At 36.7% G+C, this 22,637-nt stretch overlaps 3 protein-coding genes across 3 annotated transcripts; 2 read left to right on the plus strand and 1 right to left on the minus strand.

Annotated features, from left to right (window-relative positions):
• Positions 1-1,270: 1,270 nt before the first annotated feature.
• Positions 1,271-6,665, minus strand: aunip (aurora kinase A and ninein interacting protein). The gene is made up of 4 exons (XM_087786226.1): positions 6,599-6,665; positions 5,106-5,215; positions 4,243-4,402; positions 1,271-2,583 (listed from the first exon to the last, which is right to left on the minus strand). Exons 2-4 carry the CDS (start codon positions 5,199-5,201, stop codon positions 1,796-1,798), a joined length of 1,044 nt encoding a protein of 347 aa, XP_087642352.1. The 5' UTR covers positions 5,202-5,215; positions 6,599-6,665; the 3' UTR covers positions 1,271-1,795.
• A 223-nt stretch (positions 6,666-6,888) lies between these two features.
• On the plus strand, positions 6,889-9,573 carry vps28 (VPS28 subunit of ESCRT-I). The gene is made up of 10 exons (XM_087785655.1): positions 6,889-6,916; positions 7,536-7,596; positions 7,675-7,703; positions 7,776-7,813; positions 7,879-7,968; positions 8,050-8,155; positions 8,232-8,333; positions 8,403-8,456; positions 8,542-8,633; positions 8,854-9,573. The coding sequence occupies exons 2-10, from the start codon at positions 7,554-7,556 to the stop codon at positions 8,972-8,974; spliced, it is 675 nt and encodes a 224-aa protein (XP_087641781.1). The 5' UTR covers positions 6,889-6,916; positions 7,536-7,553; the 3' UTR covers positions 8,975-9,573.
• A 2,135-nt stretch (positions 9,574-11,708) lies between these two features.
• mterf3 (mitochondrial transcription termination factor 3) lies at positions 11,709-22,570 on the plus strand. The gene is made up of 8 exons (XM_087786224.1): positions 11,709-11,810; positions 14,490-14,764; positions 14,859-15,014; positions 17,903-18,092; positions 21,113-21,260; positions 21,318-21,389; positions 22,069-22,230; positions 22,313-22,570. The coding sequence occupies exons 2-8, from the start codon at positions 14,497-14,499 to the stop codon at positions 22,505-22,507; spliced, it is 1,191 nt and encodes a 396-aa protein (XP_087642350.1). The 5' UTR covers positions 11,709-11,810; positions 14,490-14,496; the 3' UTR covers positions 22,508-22,570.
• The last annotated feature ends 67 nt before the right edge of the window (positions 22,571-22,637 follow it).

Below are 22,637 nucleotides of genomic sequence, written 5' to 3' on the forward strand. Positions count from 1 at the left end.
ATGCGATAATGTATATATTAAACGGTTTATTTTAAATAATTGAATTTATAAAAAATAGAATACACTAGAAGTTGACACTTTGATATTAAAATGCTGTGTATTAAAACCTATTGAATTTTGCAGATTTATTTTTTAATTATTGGAATTAGAAAAATCAAACTGTGTGCAAAATAAATTAATTCCTTTTGGACATATTTCGAACTTCCAAATTGAATTAACAATAATAAAATAAAATAAAACACTTCAATACAAACAAAGATTTTTCACAATTAAAATGTTAAATACTTCCATATGTATCAACATAATTAAATTACATTTAAACAGTCAATGTCTGTAAAATACAAAATAAAACTCCTTCAAGCATGTTTACAACGGAATAGCTTGAGATGATTTAATGAAGCAATAATATTATTTTCAGAATCCACTAGAGGTCACTTTCTAATCCATAATTTCTTCAAACATATATTCTATTGAAACGTTGAATCATTTTCAAACAGCACCACCTACAGGGCTCCAATATACCCTATAAACGTATCCAAAAATATTGTTTCTCCAACATACTGTACATTTGTATATCTCTAGGTCCAGAATAATCTCCTCACCGTTAGTTTTCAATAAACTAACGTATAGAGTTTGTATCTCTTTAAGAAAAAGCAGCAACAAATGCAAGAAGAAAAACAAAATTATTGATTTTCTCCCATTAATTTCCTTGTCAGGGTAGCAGGGGACTGGATTCTATCCCAGCTGCTCGGGGTGAGGGGCAGGGACACCCTGAACAGGTCACAATTCTTTCATGAGCCACACAACCTGTCATACACAAACTCACTCCTAAAAACACTTTAGAGTTCTAAATAAACCTCATTTATTTTTTACTGCTGGAGGAAATCGGAGTAAACCCATGCAAACATACAAACTCCACACATAACTCAAGATGGAAGTGAACCAGCAACCACTTGGCCACCATGTACACCTGTACAGTTTTCCATCTGAAATTTTTTGTACCGCTTTTTAATCTTGTGTATTTTCCACCCATTTTCAATCCACAACAAATGATGGCCTGTCTGGTTCTGAGAGGGTTTCTGCCTGGTGGCAGCTCAGTATTTGTTGTCAACGTTATCGAGTTGTTGTCTTGTCTTTTAAAAATGTCAAAGGAACAAAACGAGGCAAAGGTTTGTTTATGGTTTTATTCATCGTGACACACTCGAAAGAATGTAGAATCAATGCTTGAATATGTGTGTGAATTGATGGACAGAACGACATGGACGAGATTTATTGGTGACTGGAACTTGTATTAATAACACCTTTGTGGCTAATTGTGATGGAAGCTTTAAAATGTCAAGTGTGTGATTTTGTGCAAATCTTTAATCTTTTCTGAAACTGTATAAAAATAGAGTTAAAAACATGGATATTGTTGCGTCATCTCTGGGTTCAGATCCACGATGTTGACACAATTTTGTCCGTTTTAAAATGACCGAGGCTCGTCCACTAGGGTCCAGACTTTTACTTTTAGACCTAAATAATCGAAGTCCAAGAACAATACCTGGTGGTTCCACATCATCGACCTCTTAACTGTGACAGCTTATTACTGCAACATTAACTAGCGTTCCACAAAACTAACCCAGCATTTACTTTGTTATTTATTTACTTCCACGTTTGTCTTTTTACTCCGTCTTTTTCTTAGGAAAAAAGACTTCTCGAAGATGAATCGTCTCAGCGACACCGACAGGCTGAGACACCGGTCTCTAACCTTTTATTACACACTTCAATAAGTAGCCACGAGGAACAAGAAGGTTCTTCACGAGTGTTTGATCACTGTATTCCCCTCTGAATCTTGGGTAAAGGGAAGTTCGTCCTCGTCAACCCGAGACTCCGTGTACACCGTTGTCGTCCACGTCTTGCGTTTGGCTGGACTGTGGATTCGGTGGACACGGTGAGCGATGACCCGAAAGCCTTCAGAGTCCTGCGTGAACAGCGTGGACAGACTGTCCTCCACGTGGCGAGCACCGGGTTTCTTCACGGGTGACCTTTTACGGGGAGAAGACTTCGACGGCGAGTCTCGATCGGTCGTCCGACGCAGGTTTTCGGGAATGTCTTTGGGCAGCGAAGGTTGAGTATGACCGGAAAACTCCGCGAGTCCCTCCTGGTGGTCGTCTTGAGAATGACGCGACGATGGTTTTTGCGTCGATGTAATCAAAGGTGTTGGGAAAACGAAATCCTCTTCAGCTGGTGGATCATTTCGTACATATTTTGACTTTTGTTTTTTCTGGTCGAAGCCACCATCTTTGCCATTATTGGTCTCCTCTTGGTGAAGCAGGTTTTCTACGTTCCTCCTCTTCCTTGGTCGTGGACTCAAGTTCTCAGAATCTTCCGAACAAATGCGTTCGATCCTCGTAGGCGACGAATCTCCGTCACGGCCCTGTAGAGGTGAGGCCTCAGTTTTGGTTCCGTGGCTCCGTTCTTTAACCCGTTCACAATCCCAGGACGGCTCAGGATCACGTCTTTGTTTATTGTTGGTAGGAGTTGAAGCCGCCGATGCGGTTCTATCACCATTGGATGTTCCCAATACAGACTTCTTCTTCAAAACTGGTTGTGAAGGTGAAAATATAAACCAGATCAATAGACAGAAAATAAATGGAATTAATATAAATAAACAAAGGCTGCTTCGGACGTTCGGCGAGCCTACTCAAAATACACACAGCCAACAAATATCCATGGAAATAAATGTAAAAAAAAGTCCAGAAATGGAAATGAATAAAAAGCTAAATCTCTAAATAGTTGAATAAATATATTTATAGATAATATAAAAAGTTGAATACATACAATTATAGATAATATAAATAGATGAATACATACATTTATAGATAATATAAATAGATAAATACATACAGTATATTTATAGATAATATAAATAGATGAATACATATACAATGTATAAATAACAGAAAACGTATACATATGTCACAGTACAGATCGGGATCCAGTAGGATCTGGAATCCTACTAGTACAGATTTGAATCCTGCTCCTGAATATTGTGGTTTCCTTCAAATTAACACCATACCATTAAAATAGATTCATATCCTAGGACAGATCGCGATTGACAGTATTTTAATTGCGAATTGTCACTACGACAGATATTGACTCCAATCTATCGTGGGACAATCCACAATGGTCCGAATGGATAAGGTCTGTGGCCTGGATTCCAATCTGTACTAGTACGATCTGGATTCCAATCTGGATTCCAATCTGTACTAGTGCGATCTGGAATCGACTGGATTCCAATCTGTACTAGTGCGATCTGGAATCGACTGGATTCCAATCTGTACTTGTGCGATCTGGAATCGACTGGATTCCAATCTGTACTAGTATGATCTGGAATCCGACTGGATTCCAATCTGTACTAGTATGATCTGGAATCCGACTGGATTCCAATCTGTACTAGTATGATCTGGAATCCACTGGATTCCAATCTGTACTAGTATGATCTGGAATTTGACTGGATTCCAATATGTACTAGTATGATCTGGAATCCGACTGGATTCCAATATGTACTAGTATGATCTGGAATCCGACTGGATTCCAATCTGTACTAGTGCGATCTGGAATCGACTGGATTCCAATCTGTACTAGTATGATCTGGAATCCGACTGGATTCCAATATGTACTAGTATGATCTGGAATCCGACTGGATTCCAATATGTACTAGTATGATCTGGAATCCGACTGGATTCCAATCTGTACTAGTATGATCTGGAATCCGACTGGATTCCAATATGTACTAGTATGATCTGGAATCCGACTGGATTCCAATATGTACTAGTATGATCTGGAATCCGACTGGATTCCAATATGTACTAGTATGATCTGGAATCCGACTGGATTCCAATCTGTACTAGTATGATCTGGAATCGACTGGATTCCAATATGTACTAGTATGATCTGGAATCCGAATGGATTCCAATATGTACTAGTATGATCTGGAATCCGACTGGATTCAAATCTGTACTAGTGTGATCTGGAATCGACTGGATTCCAATCTTTACTAGTACGATCTGGAATCGACTAGATTCCAATCTGTACTGTGAAACATATATACACAAATAGCAGCGTTCTTTGACAAAAAGAATACCATGTATTCATTAAAACATTAAATTATGTATTAATACATACATTTAGTATACAATTTCATTTATAGTAAAGTTCAATAACCTGCTAATAATCTAGGGGCACTGGAAAAAAACTTACTTCTGCGTTGAGGCTCAAAGAAGTTTGACACGAACGTCTGTTTGGTCTTCGGCATCTCTAGTTTGGTCTGAGTGAAGTTGAGCGCCACGGCCAGATTGTACCCGCCACCCTTCAAAAAAGGGTTGAGGAGTTTGGAGATGGGACGCGTTGAACGGTTTTTCTAAAGAAAAAATAAGGGTGGATTTTTTTTAATAACTGGTCCCGAAAAGCTCATAATAACGTGAAGTAAAATGTCACATTTATACAACAATAATCTACGGATGTTGTTCGAAGAGCTCCGTCACAAAGGGAACATTCCAACAAAACCTTTATTCAAAGAACATTAAATGAAAACAAAATATTAGATTTGTGTTTTCACTTCATGACCCCATAAGGAAACATGATAGTAAAGCACGATCAGAGAACAAACTATTTGCCGACGGGTGCAAAGAATCATCAGCGAGCGTTTAAGTTTTTGGTTCCCTGAAGAAGGTTCGAAAGGTTACGTATTAGTAAAGAGCTCCCACTGGATCCAGAACTCTTTTGAGTAGATACATTCGTGACCTCAATAAAGATCAAAACATTACTGAACATATGTTGACTTGAAGAAAAAAGGCTCTTTTCAAGGAACTTTCTTCGTGGCCTTTGTCTTAAAACTGTATAGATTCTGGTATATATGGAAATGTTTTATGACTTTGTGACGTGTGCTGGACAGGATGTTGTTGTTTTATTAAATTCTTTGTTGTTTTGAGCTTGTGTGTGGGTTTGGAATATTGTTGTAGTTCTATAGCATTGAAGCGTTGAATGCTATGATTGTATTATCTAATGTAGAAATGCAAAAAAAAAAAAAAAAATGTTTCAAAGAATAACAATATGAAATGTACCTGTTTTAATTTGGCTTTATCCTTCAGCTCAACAGTGTCCAGCCAAACTCCACATTCCTCTTGAGTCGAGGTCTGCATCCCGGGCTTCAGAGTCATCCTAGAGAGAAGATCTAGAAAGAAATAAGAACAATTAAATATCCAGGATATATTTTTTTCACTTTAACTTTTTCAATTAATTCTAACATAGGAATATAAATGACCTCCTAAAAAAATAATGTTGGGAAGGTTTTTTACTACTATTTTTTAACTTATTAATATTTATTCTTATTATATATATATATATATATATATATATATATATATACACATTCATTCTATGCAATAGTCAAAACATTATTTATTTATTCTGTTTATACTATATTGCACTATTTTTAACGTATTAATATTTATATTTATACTTTTTTATATATATACATTCATTCTATGCAATATTCAAAACATTATTTATTTATTCTGTTTATACTATATTGCACTATTTTTTAACGTATTAATATTTATATTTATTATTTTTTATATATATACACATTCATTCTATGCAATAGTCAAAACATTATTTATTTATTCTGTTTATACTATATTGCACTATTTTTAACTTGTTAATATTTATATTTATACCTTTTTATATATATGTATACACATTCACTCTATGCAATATTTAAAACATTATTTATTCATTCTGTTTATACTATATTGCACTATTTTTAATTTATTAATATTTATACCTTTATATATATACTGTATATACACATTCATTCTATGTAATAGTCAAAACATTATTTATGTATTCTGCTTATACTATATTGCACTATTTTTAACTTGTTAATATTTATATTAAGACTTTTTTATATACATTCACTCTAAATAAATAATGTTTTGAATATTGCATAGAGTGAATGTATATTAAAAAAAGGTCTAAATATAAATATTAAAAAGTTAAAAATGGTCCAATATAGTATAAACAGAATCAATAAATAATGTTTAAATATTGCGTAGAATAAATTTATATATAAAAAAAAGTCTAAATATAAATATTAACAAGTTAAAAAGAGTGCAATATAGTATAAACAGAATAAATAAATAATGATTTGAATATTGCATATTCTGTTTATCCTATATTTCACTTATTAATATTTTATATATTTTTTAAATATACATTCATTCTATGCTGTGTTTTTTAACGGTTGCCACGCAACGAAATGTCGTTGCCAGTTTCTCTGCGGTGTTTTTCTGTGCAATGACAATAACAGAAAGTCTAAAGTCTAGTACAATTTAACAGCATCTAATAATGTGTTCTTTTTAACAGAAATGTTGCACAATTTAAAAGATTATTACAAAGAAAACCTCAAACAATGCATGACAGTGACGTGTTACTACTTTAACAAGAAAACAAACATCTAGCATGGCTGCAGTTGTCATTTCATAAATGAAGAAGATATATTTTTAAACAAAATACTTTTTTAAACGTTCATAACACAGAAACACGTTTTAAATACCTGCTATAAATGTAAAAGTAAATCCTTGCGCGTCTGTTTCTTCATTCAAGTCTGGCGCTTAAAAAAGAGCTGTCCTTATACTGACTGTCTGGAACAATACATTTTGTTTTATTTAAAAAACAAAACCTTGTTGCGAAACTTAAATTCATCCCATTTAAACGATACTTTACTCCGCTGAGAAACAATCTATATAAATGAACAAAGCATTTTAAGCAACTACATTTCCGACAGGCGCCTCCAGGAACTACTCTTTTTCGTCACCTAGGTCCTCGAAGCAGGAAATACGCGAGTGACGTCATTCTGATTTCACGGAAAAGGGTGAGCGACTTGTGTTTTTCTCTTTAAAACCACCTCTGAAATTAAATGTAACTAAATATATATATTCATGTTCTACTGTGTAAACGGTCCGTACTCCACTGGCGTCTTCTTTTTATACTTTGAACGTCGTAATCGTCATAACACTCGTTAATAAACAACATTATTGTGTTCGAATCTTGTTGTCAGTGACGAGTTAATGTCTGGATAGAAACACATCTTACGTTTTTCAAATACAAAAGAAGCCTTTGCTAGTGTAGGATCAATGTTATTGACATCGTATATGTAGTTCTAAATAAATAATGTAAGTAAAGAAACAATACAGACAAAACCGACCGGATATTTCTAATTGTCGATATATTTTGTGTGATTTAAACTATTTACACTGAATATGTTATTCTATTTTATATGTATATTATCATTACCAGCATAATTTTACGAGGTTTGTGAATTCTGCAGTTAATATGTCATTGTTTACTATTTTTACCTCAGGATTGCTTTATTTTAAACAAGAAACAAATCTCTCTTTTTTTCAAGATTATGCTCGAATGATGTATATTGATTATTCTCCTAGTTTGTTCCTAAAGAAAGTTCCTAATCTAAGTAATATGTTCAATTTTAGATCCAAATCACCTGCATCATGTTTCATGGTATACCAGTGACAGGAGGAGGGGTCGGAGCAGGTGAGATCCACTTCCTGTTCCAGCATTTTTTCTCAAGAACAATAACATTAACCTTTCTGTCTTCTTCACCGACAACAGCACCTGCCAACAAACCCGAGCTGTATGAGGTGAGAGACGATCATTTGAGGGGTTTGAAGTGTTATATAATAATAATAAAATGACAACCTTTTTTTTCACAGGAAGTGAAATTGTACAAGAATGCCAGAGAAAGAGAGAAGTTAGTGGCAGAACTTTATTAAGCAGGATCTATGTTTCCAGAGTTATTAAGCTTCTGTTCTGCAGGTACGACAACATGGCGGAGCTGTTTGCTGTTATCAAGACACTTCAGGCTCTGGAGAAGGCTTACATTAAAGACTGTGTCACGCCTAACGAGTAATTATTCTTCCTATGACCAACAAAAAAATAAACCTACCTAAATTCTGGATATTGATAGTAAGTTCTTGTCTCTCTCAGGTACACCGGCTTCTGTTCCAGGCTTCTGGTTCAGTACAAAGCCGCCTTTAAACAGGTGCAGGGTTCAGATGTGGGCTCCATTGATGACTTTTGCAGGAAGTACAGAGTGAGTCTTGAACTGCTACTTTAATTGTTGAATTTAATGTATCCACAGGCTTGAATTCACTGGTTTTTTTTTAAAGCTCGACTGTCCACTTGCAATGGAAAGAATTAAAGAAGATCGACCAATCACCATCAAGGACGACAAGGGCAACCTGAACCGATGCATTGCAGATACTGTTTCCGTATGTTTTCCATCTATAATGTTGTCGTGAGGAAATTACATGAGGATGAAACGATGTCCCTCTTTGTAGTTGTTCATCACGGTGATGGATCAGCTGAGACTGGAGATCAGAGCGATGGATGAGGTGATAAAGACGATGATATGTAGTAATCTTTGATAAATACAGGACAGCAGGATTTGACCAACTACGTATTTAAACGATGAAACAGATTCAACCTAACCTGAGGGAGCTGATGGAGATCATGAACAGGATGAGCAACATGCCTCCAGACTCGGAGGCCAAGGACAAAGTCAGCCTTTGGTCAGTTGGCGGATCGTTATTCTGTGACATTCCACACTGATCGTGTTTAATCTTATGTCGTGCCTTGTTCGGTGACCATTATTATTATGGATAATAGCAGACGACTTATACAAGCTGGATGTTACATCTTAATGCAACTGTAGCAGTGTTTGCATAGTATAGCATAGTAAACTCTGTTGGCCAGTATCATATTAATGTAGCAATCCTCCTCTGGTTGCAGGTTGACCACACTCAGCAGCATGTCGGCCTCGGACGAACTGGACGACAATCAGGTTCGCCAGATGCTGTTTGACCTGGAGTCGGCCTACAACGCCTTCAACCGCTTCCTTCACTCTTCCTAAATCCTTGGAGGTTTTTGGCTTTAATGAAGAAAGAAAAAAACAAACGCCCTCCTCAAGCATCATTTTCGGGACATACTTTTCTTGATTAGTATTTGCACATATTGTTTGGTTTGTGTGGGTTTAATTATCAATAAGTCCCGCTAACATCTCTGCTTCTGTCTTCCCTAGTATTTTTCATTATCTTCTTGGTCATGCTCCCCGTTCTACTCCTACTTTTGTTATATATTAAAGGTTATTATTTTAATTGAATTAAACAGAATAAAGGATAAACGTGTTCGTCGTATCCTCTGGCCAATAGAGCAGTCGCCAAAACTTCTAATTCTTTAATAGTATTTGGATTATCTCTCTTGTTTGTATTATCTATTAGTGTCTATTATTATTATTATTATAAGATCATTCATGCTTGCATGTAGAATACTCAAGGTGGTAAAACATTGTCAGCTGATCACTTACATTTTTCTTTAGAAGAATTTCTACTGTTTTTATTTTGCTCACAAATCGGGAGAGCATATTCAGGCCTATTTTGTAAATAATGGTTTTGGTTTTAAAGTCAAAGCATGATGCACTTGGTTTTAATAAAAATAATAAAACAAAATTAACCCAAGTTTGCCTGTTTATTTATGTATGGTGCGAATGAGTCATGTATTTCTTTTCACCCGCAGATGTTTTAGTTTTTGTGGAAATCACTGTAATATTTACAAAATCATAAGAAGACCTTTTATTAGTAAGTAAGTAATTTATATTCGTAGAGCGCTTTTCTAGATCAGGGTCACAAAGCGCTTAAACAATCAAAATAATACTCAATAAAAGATATACTCAAAAGGTCAAGATAATACTGAGAACAACACAAGAGTTCCAGAAAATCAAGGAAAAGCACAAATAAAAGACGTTTCTTGAAGGAGTCAGTAGATCATCAAACACAGATGTTTCTTGAAGGAGTCAGTAGATCATCAAACACAGATGTTTCTTGAAGGAGTCAGTAGATCATCAAACACAGATGTTTCTTGAAGGAGTCAGTAGATCATCAAACACAGATGTTTCTTGAAGGAGTCAGTAGATCATCAAACACAGAGATGTTTCTTGAAGGAGTCAGTAGATCATCAAACACACATGTTTCTTGAAGGAGTCAGTAGATCATCAAACACAGAGGTTACTTGAAGGAGTCAGTAGATCATCAAACACACATGTTTCTTGAAGGAGTCAGTAGATCATCAAACACAGAGGTTACTTGAAGGAGTCAGTAGATCATCAAACACACATGTTTCTTGAAGGAGTCAGTAGATCATCAAACACAGAGATGTTTCTTGAAGGAGTCAGTAGATCATCAAACACAGATGTTTCTTGAAGGAGTCAGTAGATCATCAAACACAGAGGTTACTTGAAGGAGTCAGTAGATCATCAAACACAGATGTTTCTTGAAGGAGTCAGTAGATCATCAAACACAGATGTTACTTGAAGGAGTCAGTAGATCATCAAATACAGATGTTTCTTGAAGGAGTCAGTAGATCATCAAACACAGATGTTTCTTGAAGGAGTCAGTAGATCATCAAACACAGATGTTACTTGAAGGAGTCAGTAGATCATCAAACACAGATGTTACTTGAAGGAGTCAGTAGATCATCAAACACAGATGTTACTTGAAGGAGTCAGTAGATCATCAAACACAGATGTTTCTTGAAGGAGTCAGTAGATCATCAAACACAGATGTTTCTTGAAGGAGTCAGTAGATCATCAAACACAGATGTTACTTGAAGGAGTCAGTAGATCATCAAACACAGATGTTTCTTGAAGGAGTCAGTAGATCATCAAACACAGATGTTTCTTGAAGGAGTCAGTAGATCATCAAACACAGATGTTAGTTGAAGGAGTCAGTAGATCATCAAACACAGATGTTTCTTGAAGGAGTCAGTAGATCATCAAACACAGATGTTTCTTGAAGGAGTCAGTAGATCATCAAACACAGATGTTTCTTGAAGGAGTCAGTAGATCATCAAACACACAGATGTTTCTTGAAGGAGTCAGTAGATCATCAAACACACATGTTTCTTGAAGGAGTCAGTAGATCATCAAACACACATGTTTCTTGAAGGAGTCAGTAGATCATCAAACACAGATGTTTCTTGAAGGAGTCAGTAGATCATCAAACACAGAGATGGTTCCAAAGCTTAGGAGCAACAGTCTGGAAGGATTTCTCTCCTCTGGTCCGGAAGTTCAGGAACCGTCAGTAGATTCTGATCCACAGACCTCAGAGCCCGAGCTGGGGAGTAAGTCTGGATCAGATCACTGATGGAAGGTCTGACCATGAATAGATCTGAAAGTAAGAACCAGAATTTTGAAGTCAATCCTGAAAGAAACTGGAAGCCAGTGAAGAGATTTAAGGATCAGATAAATGTGAGTTCTTCTACTAAAGTAACATGTGATTTACACATATGTAATTATTTAAAATAGAATTTAACGTAAACACTTGCAATGCATATTTGTGACATATTTTATTTTTTGGGGAAACGTTTTTATTTTAATCAGTTTAATATTTTACCCACTTGTTTTGATATTGATTTGCAGACCTTTATTTTATTTTTAAAATAGAGATTAAAATATGGACCCAAGAAAAACAAGTGCAAGTTATATTTTAAAAACATTAAAAACAAAAAACATTCTCCAACAAATAGAAACCCGAGAGAAACATTGCACCAGCAGGTGGCGGTATGCACAGTTCTCTCTTTTTATTCGGCAACGAGAGACCATAGAAGAAGACGAAGCTACACGCGAAACATTTGACATTGATGCAGAATAAAAACAATTAAAGTCTTCCTGCCGAGCTGCTTGTTCGTCCACAGTAAGTGACTTAAGTTACCTCAACTTAAATCCTTGACACATACGCACAGATACAACAGAAACTACGACACGAGTAGCCAGACGTTGATAAAAACAAGACATTGAACACATGTGTATATATTTTAAAGCTGGTTTTACACGGTTATATTTTCTTTAACGTGTTCCCTTGTCATCGGTTTCACTCAAATGTTTGTGTTGTAGGAGCTGCCAGAGATTCACAATAGATGTTCAAGATGCTTGGATATTTATTGAAGTAGTTTCTGACTCACACTTAAAACAACCTCACATTATCACACTTAAAACAACCTCACATTATCACACTTAAAACAACCTCACATTATCACACTTAAAACAACCTCACATTATCACACTTAAAACAACCTCACATTATCACACTTAAAACAACCTCACATTATCACACTTAAAACAACCTCACATCATCACACTTAAAACAACCTCACATTATCACACTTAAAACAACCTCACATTATCACACTTAAAACAACCTCACATTATCACACTTAAAACAACCTCACATCATCACACTTAAAACAACCTCACATCATCACACTTAAAACAACCTCACATCATCACACTTAAAACAACCTCACATCATCACACTTAAAACAACCTCACATTATCACACTTAAAACAACCTCACATTATCACACTTAAAACAACCTCACATCATCACACTTAAAACAACCTCACATCATCACACTTAAAACAACCTCACATCATCACACTTAAAACAACCTCACATTATCACACTTAAAACAACCTCACATTATCACACTTAAACAACCTCACATCATCACACTTAAAACAACCTCACATTATCACACTTAAAACAACCTCACATCATCACACTTAAAACACCTCACATCATCACACTTAAAACAACCTCACATTATCACACTTAAAACAACCTCACATTATCACACTTAAAACAACCTCACATCATCACACTTAAAACAACCTCACATAATCACACTTAAAACAACCTCACATTATCACACTTAAAACAACCTCACATCATCACACTTAAAACAACCTCACATCATCACACTTAAAACAACCTCACATTATCACACTTAAAACAACCTCACATTATCACACTTAAAACAACCTCACATTATCACACTTAAAACAACCTCACATCATCACACTTAAAACAACCTCACATCATCACACTTAAAACAACCTCACATCATCACACTTAAAACAACCTCACATTATCACACTTAAAACAACCTCACATCATCACACTTAAAACAACCTCACATTATCACACTTAAAACAACCTCACATCATCACACTTAAAACAACCTCACATCATCACACTTAAAACAACCTCACATCATCACACTTAAAACAACCTCACATCATCACACTTAAAACAACCTCACATCATCACACTTAAAACAACCTCACATTATCACACTTAAAACAACCTCACATCATCACACTTAAAACAACCTCACATTATCACACTTAAAACAACCTCACATCATCACACTTAAAACAACCTCACATTATCACACTTAAAACAACCTCACATCATCACACTTAAAACAACCTCACATCATCACACTTAAAACAACCTCACATCATCACACTTAAAACAACCTCACATCATCACACTTAAAACAACCTCACATTATCACACTTAAAACAACCTCACATTATCACACTTAAAACAACCTCACATCATCACACTTAAAACAACCTCACATCATCACACTTAAAACAACCTCACATTATCACACTTAAAACAACCTCACATCATCACACTTAAAACAACCTCACATCATCACACTTAAAACAACCTCACATTATCACACTTAAAACAACCTCACATCATCACACTTAAAACAACCTCACATTATCACACTTAAAACAACCTCACATTATCACACTTAAAACAACCTCACATCATCACACTTAAAACAACCTCACATCATCACACTTAAAACAACCTCACATTATCACACTTAAAACAACCTCACATTATCACACTTAAAACAACCTCACATTATCACACTTAAAACAACCTCACATCATCACACCTAAAACAACCTCACATCATCACACCTAAAACAACCTCACATTATCACACTTAAAACAACCTCACATCATCACACCTAAAACAACCTCACATCATCACACTTAAAACAACCTCACATCATCACACTTAAAACAACCTCACATTATCACACTTAAAACAACCTCACATCATCACACCTAAAACAACCTCACATCATCACACCTAAAACAACCTCACATTATCACACTTAAAACAACCTCACATCATCACACCTAAAACAACCTCACATCATCACACTTAAAACAACCTCACATTATCACACTTAAAACAACCTCACATCATCACACTTAAAACAACCTCACATCATCACACTTAAAACAACCTCACATTATCACACTTAAAACAACCTCACATCATCACACTTAAAACAACCTCACATTATCACACTTAAAACAACCTCACATCATCACACTTAAAACAACCTCACATCATCACACTTAAAACAACCTCACATCATCACACTTAAAACAACCTCACATCATTGGAAACAAACAACTGAACCAGGCCTCAAACAATTCACTCTCTTCTTGTCTTTCTGGATAAATATGATTAATTGTCTCCTTCTTCCCTCAGAGTCATCATGGCCGCCGTCAAACTGTGCCGGAGATCCTTACGTCTTCTCTCGCTGCGCCCACGACTCCACGTCTCCACGGCTCTGACCACGAGGCCGGCCGAGCACGCCAGCGGGTTTTCTTGCGCCGGTCGGCGTCTTTGTCAGACTCACGGCGTCCTCGCCGACCGACACGTCGAGGCTGAACAGAACGACGCGGATTTTCCGAAAGCTGCGATGGTTGCGTTTGATGCCGAGCGGGTCCAGGTCACGCGTACACTGGATGAATCCATGTTTGGTAAAAACAATAAATAAAAACCAATATCCTGCTTGTTCAATTGATGAGGCTTTCATGCGTAATTCCACGTACTTCTGTGTTTCTCTGTGAACAGATACACTGGATACTGCAACGGGATATTCAGCTTTGGATGAGATCAGTGAAGAGGAGGCTGCTGGTCTGCCGGTTCCCGTCTACCTGCCGCCGTCGTCCACCTCTCTTCGCGCCTACGTCGACCACTCCGAGACGCTGACCAAACTAGTTCAGTTGGGTGAGTCGTCGCTTCGACGTTTTGTTCCGTGAAAGTCGTAAAGATTCCAGAGCCTCATGGATATAGTTATGAAAGACACTGGTTGTGAAGTGACTCTTGATCTTCAGGTACATGTTGGTGTAAATATCGGCCGAACTTAAAATGTCAGAACAGCAACTCGCACACAGTTCAGGACCAGAGGAGAGAAATCTTTTCAGGCTGTTGCTCCTAAGCTTTGGAACAATCTTCTCTCTCTTTGCGCTTGATGATCTACTGACTCCTTTAAGAAACATCTTACCATACAATACAATACTACACATATATACTTGTTACTACACTATCACAACACCAGAGTCAAGTACTGGACAATACTACACATATATACTTGTTACTACACTATCACAACACCAGAGTCAAGTACTGGACAATACTACACATATATACTTGTTACTACACTATCACAACACCAGAGTCAAGTACTGGACAATACTACACATATATACTTGTTACTACACTATCACAACACCAGAGTCAAGTACTGGACAATACTACACATATATACTTGTTACTACACTATCACAACACCAGAGTCAAGTACTGGACAATACTACACATATATACTTGTTACTACACTATCACAACACCAGAGTCAAGTACTGGACAATACTACACATATATACTTGTTACTACACTATCACAACACCAGAGTCAAGTACTGGACAATACTACACATAAATACTTGTTACTACACTATCACAACACCAGAGTCAAGTACTGGACAATACTACACATATATACTTGTTACTACACTATCACAACACCAGAGTCAAGTACTGGACAATACTACACATACATACTTGTTACTACACTATCACAACACCAGAGTCAAGTACTGGACAATACTACATCTTAAGACGTTTTTATTTGTTCAGGCTTTTCCTTGATTTTCTGGAACTCCTGTTGTGTTATCAGTTTTATCTTGATCTTTAAAGTATATACTTTATTGAATATTGTTTTGATTGTTTAAGCGCTTTGTGACCCTGGTCTTAATATCACATTTCAATTGCTATTGAAAATACAGGAAAAGCAGAAACATTCATAGACAAAAAATCTGATTCTGCACAAAAAGGAACACAAATAATAAATAAATAAATATGTATATAACACAATGTTTTACAAAACTTTTTTCAACCCAAATGAAAGAAGTCAATGCTCTGTTGCATAAGTAACTCCTGTGACCTGCAAGACATTTTCTCGTTTCACTCTAAACACGAAACTAAGAGCAATTCAGGACCCGTCATAACAGTCAACAAGCTGTTTTGAGTGAGTGGTGAAAAGATTTGTTTCTGGTACTTTTGTTTCCCAGCCTCGGACGTTGAGATTTGGATGTTTGGACAAAGAACTTATCAGCCCCTGACTTGTTTTAAAGTGACTGGTGTTGTGATAGTGTAGTAACAAGTATATATGTGTAGTATTGTCCAGTACTTGACTCCTCTGGTGTTGTGATAGTGTAGTAACAAGTATATATGTGTAGTATTGTCCAGTACTTGACTCTGATGTTGTGATAGTGTAGTAACAAGTATATATGTGTAGTATTGTCCAGTACTTGACTCTGGTGTTGTGATAGTGTAGTAACAAGTATATATGTGTAGTATTGTCCAGTACTTGACTCTGGTGTTGTGATAGTGTAGTAACAAGTATATATATGTAGTATTGTCCAGTACTTGACTCCTCTGGTGTTGTGATAGTGTAGTAACAAGTATATATGTGTAGTATTGTCCAGTACTTGACTCCTCTGGTGTTGTGATAGTGTAGTAACAAGTATATATGTGTAGTATTGTCCAGTACTTGACTCTGATGTTGTGATAGTGTAGTAACAAGTATATATGTGTAGTATTGTCCAGTACTTGACTCTGGTGTTGTGATAGTGTAGTAACAAGTATATATGTGTAGTATTGTCCAGTACTTGACTCTGGTGTTGTGATAGTGTAGTAACAAGTATATATGTGTAGTATTGTCCAGTACTTGACTCTGGTGTTGTGATAGTGTAGTAACAAGTATATAGGTGTAGTATTGTAGGATTTGTTTTCAAACCAAAATATGTCCAAACATCAGCTTTAAAAGCTGCTGGACTCACTGTATCCTCTTGTCCTCAGTTATCGTTCTTCATTTAGCTGTGGAGGACATAATCACTGCTGCCATTTAGTAGCCGGATGATTAACTGCAACACACAAATGAACAAGCACCAAGAATATTTGCAAGTAAATGGTAAATAATAGTTTTATTTTATAATACTTCTTGAAACTATCCAAGAACTAGGATTAAAATGGTAAGAATCTGGCGATACAATACTTAATATGATACAGGGACAACGATGTAATATATTGCGACATATATTACAATAAAAAAAATTCAATAAAGATCTTTCTCTTTGTCTTCTCTTCATTTGTTTTCAAACCAAAATATGTCCAAACATCAGCTTTAAAAGCTGCTGGAGTCACTGTATCCTCTCGTCCTCAGTCACCACTGTATCCTCTCATCCTCAGTCATCACTGTATCCTCTCGTCCTCAGTCATCACTGTATCCTCTCGTCCTCAGTCATCATTCTTCCTTTAGCTGTGGAGGACGTAACGAATGCTGCCATCTAGAGGCCGGACATTTAATCACAATACAAAAATGAACAAACACTGTGAATATTTGACGTTAAATTTTGAAGTAAACTAAAAAAAAAATCGAATTATTAAATTGTTTACTAAATTTCTTAAAATAATAACCTAAAAAAAACAAAACTTTCCACGATCTTTAAGTGAATTGATATATTTTCAGTTTTCTGATCTCAATGTATCCATTCATAAGGGAATCAAAGAGTTCAAACGATGTGTTTCTCGTGAATTCTCTGCTCCTCTCAGGGGTGAACCTCTGGAAGCTGGAGAAGAGACCCACAGTTGGCTCCATGCTGCTCCGGCTGGACTTCCAGGCAGATGTTTTGCCAAGACTTCTGTTCCTCAAACAGATCGGAGTGGACGAGTCTAAGTTCGGTGGCATCATCACCACAAACCCTTTCTTTTTCACCGAGGACTTGAGAAATCTGGAGGCGAGGTGAGCTCTTGTCTTCAGGGTGACACTGTTCAATGGAATCTGTCGCAGCAACGGGAAACAGTTCAACATCATTTTCATAATTAAGTTAAGTCATGTGACCATCAAACTGCTTTAACTTTTACACTGACCACAATATAAGTAAGTAGGTAATTTGTATTTATATAGCGCTTTTCCAGACCAGGGTCACAAAGCGCTTAAACAATCAAAACAATATTCAATAAAGTATATACTTTAAAGATCAAGATACAACTGATAACACAACAGGAGTTTCAGAAAATCAAGGAAAAGCCTGAACATAGAAAAACGTCTTAAGATGTTTCTTGAACGAGTCAAAAAGAGGAAAAAAATACAATTTTACGATTAATACTTTTTGATAGCGCTGTTGAATATTAATATGCTAATATGTGAATTTTAAAATATCTGGAAACAACATATGTATCACGATACAGGTTAAGTCAATAATGTATAGTGATAGTGTAGTAACAAGAATATACGTGTAGTATTGTCCAGTACTTGACTCTGGTGTTGTGATAGTGTAGTAACAAGTATATACGTGTAGTATTGTCCAGTACTTGACTCTGGTGTTGTGATTGTGTAGTAACAAGTATATATGTGTAGTATTGTCCAGTACTTGACTCTGGTGTTGTGATAGTGTAGTAACAAGTATATACGTGTAGTATTGTCCAGTACTTGACTCTGGTGTTGTGATTGTGTAGTAACAAGTATATATGTGTAGTATTATCCAGTACTTGACTCTGGTGTTGTGATAGTGTAGTAACAAGTATATACGTTTAGTATTGTCCAGTACTTGACTCTGGTGTTGTGATAGTGTAGTAACAAGGATATATGTGTAGTATTGTCCAGTACTTGACTCTGGTGTTGTAGTATTTACAGACCACATGACTCTTGACGAAGTCGTAACTGCTTTCATTTGTTTTCAAACCAAAATATGTCCAAACATCATCTTTAAAAGCTGCTGGACTCACTGTATCCTCTCGTCCTCAGTCATACCTTGTCCCTTTGCTGTGGAGAACTGCTGCCATCTGGTGTTGTGATAGTGTAGTAACAAGTATATACGTGTAGTATTGTCTAGTACTTGACTCTGGTGTTGTGATAGTGTAGTAACAAGTATATATGTGTAGTATTGTTGAGTACTTGACTCTGGTGTTGTGATAGTGTAGTAACAAGTATATATGTGTAGTATTGTCCAGTACTTGACTCTGGTGTTGTGATAGTGTAGTAACAAGTATATACGTGTAGTATTGTCCAGTACTTGACTCTGGTGTTGTGATAGTGTAGTAACAAGTATATACGTGTAGTATTGTCTAGTACTTGACTCTGGTGTTGTGATAGTGTAGTAACAAGTATATATGTGTAGTATTGTCCAGTACTTGACTCTGGTGTTGTGATAGTGTAGTAACAAGTATATACGTGTAGTATTGTCTAGTACTTGACTCTGGTGTTGTGATAGTGTAGTAACAAGTATATACGTGTAGTATTGTCCAGTACTTGACTCTGGTGTTGTGATAGTGTAGTAACAAGTATATACGTGTAGTATTGTCTAGTACTTGACTCTGGTGTTGTGATAGTGTAGTAACAAGTATATATGTGTAGTATTGTCCAGAACTTGACTCTGGTGTTGTGATAGTGTAGTAACAAGTATATATGTGTAGTATTGTTGAGTACTTGACTCTGGTGTTGTGATAGTGTAGTAACAAGTATATATGTGTAGTATTGTCCAGTACTTGACTCTGGTGTTGTGATAGTGTAGTAACAAGTATATACGTGTAGTATTGTCCAGTACTTGACTCTGGTGTTGTGATAGTGTAGTAACAAGTATATACGTGTAGTATTGTCTAGTACTTGACTCTGGTGTTGTGATAGTGTAGTAACAAGTATATATGTGTAGTATTGTCCAGTACTTGACTCTGGTGTTGTGATAGTGTAGTAACAAGTATATACGTGTAGTATTGTCTAGTACTTGACTCTGGTGTTGTGATAGTGTAGTAACAAGTATATACGTGTAGTATTGTCCAGTACTTGACTCTGGTGTTGTGATAGTGTAGTAACAAGTATATACGTGTAGTATTGTCTAGTACTTGACTCTGGTGTTGTGATAGTGTAGTAACAAGTATATATGTGTAGTATTGTCCAGAACTTGACTCTGGTGTTGTGATAGTGTAGTAACAAGTATATATGTGTAGTATTGTCCAGAACTTGACTCTGGTGTTGTGATAGTGTAGTAACAAGTATATATGTGTAGTATTGTCCAGTACTTGACTCTGGTGTTGTGATAGTGTAGTAACAAGTATATATGTGTAGTATTGTCCAGTACTTGACTCTGGTGTTGTGATAGTGTAGTAACAAGTATATACGTGTAGTATTGTCTAGTACTTGACTCTGGTGTTGTGATAGTGTAGTAACAAGTATATACGTGTAGTATTGTCCAGTACTTGACTCTGGTGTTGTGATAGTGTAGTAACAAGTATATATGTGTAGTATTGTCTAGTACTTGACTCTGGTGTTGTGATAGTGTAGTAACAAGTATATATGTGTAGTATTGTCCAGTACTTGACTCTGGTGTTGTAGTATTTACAGACCACATGACTCTTGACGAAGTCGTAACTGCTTTCATTTGTTTTCAAACCAAAATATGTCCAAACATCATCTTTAAAAGCTGCTGGACTCACTGTATCCTCTCGTCCTCAGTCATACCTTGTCCCTTTGCTGTGGAGAACTGCTGCCATCTAGTGGCGGTTTTAAGTTTAATTGCAACACAAAAATAAATAATTGTATTCAAATATAAAAAGATGAAATAACTAATGATATGATTTTAAAGGCAAACATGTTTTTGCTTGGTTTAAGAATCATAAAACTCTTACATTGCTGTGGAATATCCATTATGGTATTTATGCGAGTTGATATTTTCTTCCAGGTAGATAAATGTACACACTGAGGATGTTCTATCAAACGTTGGCTCCACATGTCACGTTTGAATGTGTCTCGTCTCTCGGCTCCAGAGTCCACTATCTTCGCTCCAGTAAGTTCGGATCGGACGCCGTGGCGCAGATGGTGACCAGAGCTCCTTACCTGCTGAACTTCAGCGTGAAGAGACTGGACAACAGACTGGCTTTCTACCAGCAGCAGCTCAGCCTCAGCGCCGCGCATGTGAGTCTTGAACCCGAGGCCGTTCGTGACGCTCGTAACTCTTGTGGATTCTTCTAGACCAGGGACATCCTGAGCCGCCTGCCCAGGTTACTGTGCGGGGGTTTGGAGCCGGTGAAAGAAACACTCAAGGTACTTCCTGTCGGATCGTGTTCTGACACTTGAACCAGGATGTCGTGCCACACTTTGAGTTTGATTGACACCTGACATGTCCAGTCAAAATCAAAACAACATTGGATTTTTTTTAATTTTTTTGGGGGGGGGGGGGTTGGCAGTTTAGAATAGAAATAATGAAATAAATAAAAAGTGAAATTTAAAAAAATGAATAAAATAGAATGAAATAATCGACGTTAAATTAAAGTGGGCGTATAAAGTTAAATAATTAGTCAAATAAAGTTCAATTTAATAATAATAATCATTTGATTTAAAGTGAATCAGGTTTTAATTACCATCATGTTTTGTATTTATTTTATATCAATTCAAAATGACAAGATAAACCGAATGTGTCGATAGTTTTTGATGAATTCAATATATTTTAACCTCACGAGTCAATATTAACACAATTAAATACACTTTTCGACGCGACTCAAATCCTCATTTGAATCACAACATGTCATGACCTCGAATCTTCAAACGGCAAATCGGCTGTTTTGATCGACACGTGGCCGATCCAATCAAATCTTTCAACGCTCAGTGGGCGGAGCTTATGACAAAGAAGTCGCCCATTGGTTGATGTTCTAACTTGTGGGTCAATAAAGCCGTGAAAGTATCGACGGCGTTAAATATCAACGACATGCGTTTGTCGTGTCAGGTGTGTGAGATCGAGCTGGGCTTCAAGAAGAACGAGATCCAACACATCGTCCTCGCGGTTCCCAAAGTGTTGACGGCCAACAAGAAGAAGTTGACGGACACCTTCGACCTCCTGCACAACACCATGAAGATCCCGCACCGCGTGATCGCCAAGTGTCCTCAGGTGGGCCGTCGGACGCGAAAGGGCATCGGAAATGTACGATCATCTCTCGGCAGCTTATGTTCCCGTTTTCGTCTCACTTCAGGTCTTCAACACCGGGCTCCTGCGCCTCAAAGAGCGCCACCTGTTCCTGCAGTACCTGGGAAGAGCTCACTACGACCCCGCAGATCCAAAGTACGTCTCGCTGGAGCGCCTGGTGAGTCTGCCCAACCAGGAGTTCTGCTCAGACCTGGCTGCAGCCACAGCAGAAGATTTCACTGCGTTCCTGAAGACGCTCTAGTATGTGGAGGAGACACCAGATGGGTTTGTTCAGAAAATAGAATGTGGAGAAAAAAAAATTCAAATAAACATTTATAACTATATTTTGTGTCTTCGTTTGAAGCTTTTTCTCCGACTCAAGTCATGAACGT

Source organism: Callionymus lyra, chromosome 3 (genome assembly GCF_982586985.1).
Source record: "Callionymus lyra chromosome 3, fCalLyr1.hap1.1, whole genome shotgun sequence".
Lineage (NCBI taxonomy): Eukaryota > Metazoa > Chordata > Actinopteri > Syngnathiformes > Callionymidae > Callionymus > Callionymus lyra.

Coding starts and splice junctions, on each gene's coding strand:
- aunip (XM_087786226.1), bottom strand. CDS start 5,201: ATGACTCTGAAGCCCGGGATGCAGACCTCGACTCAAGAGGAATGTGGA. Junction 4,403..5,105: donor ATAAAGCCAAATTAAAACAG/GTACATTTCATA, acceptor TTTTTTCTTTAG/AAAAACCGTTCAACGCGTCC. Junction 2,584..4,242: donor CTTTGAGCCTCAACGCAGAA/GTAAGTTTTTTT, acceptor CTTCACAACCAG/TTTTGAAGAAGAAGTCTGTA.
- vps28 (XM_087785655.1), top strand. CDS start 7,554: ATGTTTCATGGTATACCAGTGACAGGAGGAGGGGTCGGAGCAG. Junction 7,704..7,775: donor ACAAACCCGAGCTGTATGAG/GTGAGAGACGAT, acceptor TTTTTTTCACAG/GAAGTGAAATTGTACAAGAA. Junction 8,634..8,853: donor AAGGACAAAGTCAGCCTTTG/GTCAGTTGGCGG, acceptor CTCTGGTTGCAG/GTTGACCACACTCAGCAGCA.
- mterf3 (XM_087786224.1), top strand. CDS start 14,497: ATGGCCGCCGTCAAACTGTGCCGGAGATCCTTACGTCTTCTCTCGCTG. Junction 15,015..17,902: donor GACCAAACTAGTTCAGTTGG/GTGAGTCGTCGC, acceptor TGCTCCTCTCAG/GGGTGAACCTCTGGAAGCTG. Junction 22,231..22,312: donor TGATCGCCAAGTGTCCTCAG/GTGGGCCGTCGG, acceptor GTCTCACTTCAG/GTCTTCAACACCGGGCTCCT.